Below are 6,526 nucleotides of genomic sequence, written 5' to 3'. Positions count from 1 at the left end.
TTTTCTTCCTTCATGGCTGCTGTGTTCTAAAAAATTTAAATTACTGCCTTAAACCAATCCCTTTGTGGAAACAAGTCCATATTGACATATGTGCCAATACAATAGGGGCAGAAAAGGAGGTACAGGATAAGGAGAACATTTTCCAATTAACTAACATATTGGTACTATCATCCTCTTTTTAAAAAACTTTTTATTGTATTAACCTAATATATATGTACACACATACACACACACATATATATACACACACAACTAAAAAATTTCCATTTTAACCATTTCCAGGTGTACACATGATAAAATTACATTCACAATATTGAGCCTCCTCAGTATCTAGGTGATGCTCTCCGAGAAGAGAAAGGCTATGATAAACAATGGAGAGGAAAAGAACTTTTCCCCTCCTCTCCCCTCACAGGAACCCAGGAGGGCTGTCCTCTACCAGGAATAGCCCCACATCCTGTCTTCAAACTCTCTGGATATGAAATGGCCAAGCAAATATGTGCTGTGGGGTGAGGATAAGATCAACAAGGAATATCTCATTCTACACACCAGAGCCGTAAGTACAGTTACCACATCATAGTGTAACAAAGTGTGAGACAGTTCTGTACGGGTTCTACTATTTGCTTGGGCTCTGCAGAATCAAATGAAACAACTGGCACAATTGCATTTCTAATGATGTGGCTAATGTTACAAGTAGGAGGAGCTTCTCAAGTGAAAAGATCAGTTGGGCTGGAAAAGGTAGTTAAGGCAAGAAGAACCATTAAAGACATACAGATTTGCAGAAGGACAAGGACTAGGGGATTCCAAATGTGTGCTCAGTAGAGGCAAAGATAGGATTGTTGTAAAAATTTTCTTTTCCTTAGAGTTAGGGTATGAATCTGTGAAGGGTTGTTTGGTGTATTGGTTAAGGGGCTGACTTTGGAGTCAGGCAGCTGGATATTGAATTTGGGCTCTACCACATATTATCTCCCTGACTTTGGGCATTACTTAACTTCTCTTTCTGTCTATTACTTCACCTGTAAAATGGGTGTAATGATGGTAGCTATCTCAAGGGTAGTGGTGAAGATTAATTAACACATGGAAAATGCTTACAACAGTGCCAGGCACCAAGTGTTCAATAAATAGTAGCTGTTATCAGCTCAGCCATATGAGTCACTATCTTAATCTTCATGGCCAGTTACTAAAAATGATATGGAGTCCTAGGGATGTATTCCATATTCCAGATACAACAATTAACAGTAAAGTATATATCAGTAATACTGGATATGATGATGATGGTGATGAGAGCCCAAAATTGAAAATGTAATTAATACCACTCAGTTGTACACTTGAAAATGGTTAAATTGGAAAATTTTGGTTGTATATATATTACAATAAAAAGTTTTTAAGAAATGAATACTGGATGAAATATTAGCCTACCAGGGAGAGGGGGTAGGACATAAAATATGCATCTAAGAGTTTGGTGTTAAAGAAAGAAGATTGGAGAACTTAGACTGATTAGAAAAGTATAAAGATTATGAAATAAGGCATTTCCACATGAGCTATACTTGAGGAGGAAGAATTCCAGGCCGTGGGAGAAAACTGTAAATGATGGGGCCCAGGATCCTCAAACCTTGAGCGCTCCTGGGAACAATCCTCCAATGATCCTGAGACTTCAACTGGTTTTTGAAAGAGGATCAATTAGATGCACCAATGGGAGTAAATAAGTTAACAGTCTGTCAATTGTGCTCCCAAACTTATCCTTAGAAAGGTAAACCATTTTTTCACCTTCTGAGCTGGGCAGGTATACAAAAACTATAGTATAATTTTTAAAATAAACATAAAAATATTAGTTTATTACACTATATATAAAATAAAATATAATGATATATAATATTTTTGCCAGGTTGAAACAATTTACCGTGCTAGGCACCTAACAGATTTCTACCTAGTTTACTTCTCATGACAACCTGACAAATAATGATTACATCTCTCCATTTTACTATGAGCTCACTGAGACTCAGACAAATTAATCAATTGACCAAGGTTATACTCAGGTTGAATGATATTGTGCTGGGTCTACATTATTTTTTAAACAGAGCTAGCCTCATTGGAAAAACCTTGCATTTCAAAATATTTATTAATAAAGAAGCCTTATGTATCTACATTTGGAAGATGTTTGTCATTGCCTCATATTTGGCTGTCCAAGCAGATTTCTTGGAGTATTTGTAGCGTTGCCTCTGCTGCTCCGTGGTCCTGAGAGGTAGGCGATTTCTCAATGCCCCAGTTTCATCATCAATAAAATTAATATCATATCCTTGCCCTTCCTGATTTCTAGTTGTGTTCAAGAATCAAACAAAATAATGGAAGTAAACTTGTGCCCAAATAAACAGTATAAATATAAATTTCCCTAAGTCATGTCTTTATCCAAACCCTGCAGGTGACATGGACACATGGAGATGGGGAATTACTCCGAAGTGACAGAATTCTTTCTGGTGGGGTTTTCCCAATACCCTGAGGTCCAGCTTTCTCTGTTCATGTTCTGCCTCATCATGTACCTGATAATCCTCCTGGGAAACAGCCTCCTCATTATCCTCACCATCCAGGATTCCTGCCTCCTCTTCCCCATGTACTTCTTCCTTGGGAACCTCTCATTCTTGGACATCTGCTACACATCTTCTTTCATTCTTCCAATGCTCAGTATATTTAGGTCTGAGAGGAAGTCCATCTCCTTCATTGGCTGTGCTCTGCAGATGGTTGTCTCCCTTGGCTTGGGCTCCACTGAGTGTGTCCTCCTGGCCCTGATGGCCTATGACCGGTACGTGGCCATCTGCAACCCACTGAGGTACCCCGTCATCATGAACAGGGTGCTGTGTGTGCACATGGCCGCATGGCCCTGGATCATAGGCTGTCTGACCTCCCTAGTGCAAACAGTGCTAGCAATGATGTTGCCTTTCTGTGGAAATAATGTCATTGATCACATTACCTGTGAGATCCTGGCTCTTCTTAAACTCATCTGCTCAGATATCACCATCAATGTGCTCATCATGACAGTGACAAATATTGTTTTATTGGTGATTCCTGTACTGCTAATCTTCATCTCCTATGTTTTCATCCTCTTTACAATACTGAGAATTAATTCTGCTGAGGGAAGAAAGAAAGCCTTTTCTACCTGTTCAGCCCATCTGGCTGTGGTAATTCTATTCTATGGGTCAGCCCTTTTTATGTACATAAAGCCTAAATCAAAAGACACAAAGACATCTGATGAAATCATTGGTCTGTCTTATGGAGTCATAACCCCAATGTTGAACCCCATCATTTATAGTCTGAGGAATAAGGAGGTAAAGGAGGCCATGAAGAAAGTCCTCAGCAAATACCTGCATCTATGGAGAATTTGAAAGTCTTTGAGGCATATGATTTCCTCAGTGGAGGCACAGATCTGTTTTTTATATATATATTCAAAATGACATTGCAGAACCTCTTGTTTTGAGAACTTGATTGTCTGTAAAGCCAAATGTGGAAATTCCATTCCATGTAAACAGTTCTGCATAGTGCCTTATCTGCTGGATTTCCAGCTGTAGCAGGTCTGCCAATTGTTCCCATAAAAGTCATGTTGTTCATTGAGATGAATCTCAATTCCCACCTCTCTCCCTTCCTCCCTCCTCCATCCCTCCATCTGCATTTTCCTCCATCCCTTTGTTTCCCTCCTTCCTTCCTTCCTCCCTCTTTTCCTCACTTCCTCCCTCTATACCTTCACCTCCCCCTCCTCCACTTTTTCCTTCTCCTTCTTTTCAGACTCCTTCTTTGTCTCCTTTCTCATTCCCTTTGAAGTGAATTTCTGTTGTTTGTGCTGTCCAGCACCTCTGCTTCTTATAAATAATGTAAATCTTCCTTATGAGTAACCACAATCCCTCACTCCCAATCCATGTTGTTCTGGGTGGAGCTGACCTTACTCTCTGGATATAGGAGTAATCATGGAACAGCCCTTAGCAGTGAGAAAGGACACCCATTCCTCTAGGCACAGTGACTATGATACAGTGATTGGCACACTATAGCAAGTGACCTGAGCCAAACTAATCAAATGCAATCCCAGGAATTCTGCCTCAGTGACAGAAAACAGAACTCTTTTGGCAAGGGTCTTTCAATTGGTGGAATGTGAACTTGGAGCCCCTGCTGGCCACTTTGGCCCACATGTGGGGAAATTCTAGCTGAGAAGGAAAGCTGAGCTGAGATCGTGTGTCTGATGATGTGATTATGTCAACTCCTGAATCCAGCTGTGGCTAAAGCCAGATTGACCAGATTTACTTTCTATTTATATACATTGTTATTTTATTAAAAAAAAATTGAGTTGGGCTATCATTTTATAAAAAAATTTACAACCATATAAATCCTAACTAATGCATTCCCTTGTCTTACTTCCTCTTCATTCCACTTACACTTTTGAGGCAAAAAAAAAAAAAAAAAATTGTAATATACATTCTCTGAGTGGTCCCAAATTCCCCACCCTGTGGGGGTTCTCTTTCTCTTTATAACTAAATTGTAATAATCTATCTTCTATTCAGAACTCCATTCACCTACCCAGTTATTTCTGAGGATAATTCACATGCTTTATTTTTTGTTCTCATTAGTTTGCTCCAGACAGATGTTCTGGACTTTTCTACCATTCTCTGGGTTTCAATCAATCTCTTGATGCTTTGGATTATAGTATTTTGCTTTTGTATAATGTATATAAGGTTTATAATAGACATTGTTCTTTGGTAGAATACGGCCAATCTGATGGGATTACATATTAATACACACAGCCAGTAATAAGCCTGCTTAGGAAAGCTCTCCCATAACAGGCATCACATACCTGGTTCTGTACATTCTGGGCTCCAGAACCATGACTGCAATAGATCAGGCAAGGCTCACCTAATCCAGTTATACATAGATAGCAGCCTTAATGAGCTCATAAATTGATAAAAATAAAAATAACATAAATGATATATTCATCTACAGAAGAGAAGCTTCTATTATGTTTATATCCAGCCCTGATATGCTAGTAGTCATTTCAAGCATAACAAGTCCAAAACAGAACTCTTGGTTCCCTCTATCCCCACACTACTTCTCCCTGAGTCTTCCCCATCACAGGGAGTGGCAGAATCATACACTCCCATCCAATCCACCAGCAAATTCTGTCATCTCTATCTTCAAATTTACTCTGAACCTGACCACTTCGACTGCTACCACCCTCGTCCAAGACACCATCATTTCATCCAGACCACTGTGGTGATTTTCCAATTAATCACATACCCACTCTACTGTAGTTCTTCTACAATCTATTCTCTGCACAGAAGTCAGAGTGCTGTTTAAAACATGTAAATCATATTATGTCTCACTTTTTCTTAAAACACTCCAGGCATCTTCCATCATACTTTGAGTAAGACCAAACTCTTTACCATGGTCAACAGGGTCCCCCAAATGGTCAAGTCCTTACCCCCGTCCCATGAAAGTAAACTTATTTGGAAATAGGGTCTTTGATGATATGATTACTTAACTTAAGGTCAAACTAGATTAGAGTGGGACATAATCTAATATGAATGGAGTCTTTATAAGAGGGAAATTTGGACACAGAAACACTAGAGAGAAGGTCCTGAGGAAATGGAGGAGGCATAAATTGATGTAAGACATCTACAAGCCCAGGAATGCCAAGCATTGCTGACAAATATCAGAAGCTAAAAGAAGCAAAGAAGGATTCTCCCCTACAGGTTTCAAAAGGATGTGCCCTGGCTGACTCCTTCATTTCAGATGTTTAGTCTTCAGAACTGTGAAAATAAACTTCCATTGTTTTAAACCATTCAGTTTGTGGTACTTTGATACAGCAACCCTAAGAAAGTAGGACACTCATTTTTTATATCAGGACAAATTTCTGTCTCCCAGTTGGGCTAAGTGCTTTGTGTCCTTTCTGTATGCTCTGTCATAATGAATGTTTTCTATTACACTGTTGAGAATAGGGCAAAATATATAATATACTTATACAACTGGAAAGAGTTTCTTGATTTAAGTCCAAACAATAGGTGCTCTACTTCACATTGCCACACTATTTCTACTGTAACTCCATTTACTATACCTTCTAGTAGTAGTAATTCAGATGCATAAGTCATTAGTAATTTGGTAACTGCTTGAAAAATTTAAAGCTAATATCAAATTCCCAGACTTTCTGGGGGAGAGATTATTCCAGGTATGTCAGGATATTTAAAAATAGAGCATCCTGGAATGAAACTTTGACTTTTATTCTAAATATCTATGATACAAATATTACAAAGGTTAAACTGTACTTTAGAAAATGTCCAAATATATCATCACTATAATCAACTTTTTTTAAAATTTGAGAGAATACTGAGACTTTGAAAAAAAATCAACAGACCTACAAATGGGGAAGTTTAAGTGAAAATACATAAATTTGCCAATAAGGAAGTCTACTTCTGTAAAGAAAAAATAATGTACCCAGATTCAGAAGTAAAAACATTTTTCAGAGTGACAATCTTGGAGAAAATTGAGAAAGAATAGA

At 38.4% G+C, this 6,526-nt stretch overlaps 1 protein-coding gene across 1 annotated transcript; it reads left to right on the top strand.

The window, feature by feature from the left end:
* The first annotated feature begins 2,429 nt into the window (after window positions 1–2,429).
* Window positions 2,430–3,374, top strand: LOC119505401 (olfactory receptor 13D1-like). Its single transcript, XM_037798172.1, has one exon. The coding sequence runs from the start codon at window positions 2,430–2,432 to the stop codon at window positions 3,372–3,374; it is 945 nt and encodes a 314-aa protein (XP_037654100.1).
* Window positions 3,375–6,526: the final 3,152 nt, after the last annotated feature.

This window comes from Choloepus didactylus, chromosome 10, assembly GCF_015220235.1.
Source record: "Choloepus didactylus isolate mChoDid1 chromosome 10, mChoDid1.pri, whole genome shotgun sequence".
Classification (NCBI taxonomy): Eukaryota; Metazoa; Chordata; class Mammalia; order Pilosa; family Megalonychidae; genus Choloepus; species Choloepus didactylus.
This window is presented reverse-complemented; position numbering and strand designations above follow the sequence as displayed.

Excerpts from the sequence above, each read along its gene's own strand:
- LOC119505401 (XM_037798172.1), top strand. The coding sequence starts at position 2,430 with ATGGAGATGGGGAATTACTCCGAAGTGACAGAATTCTTTCTGGTGGGG.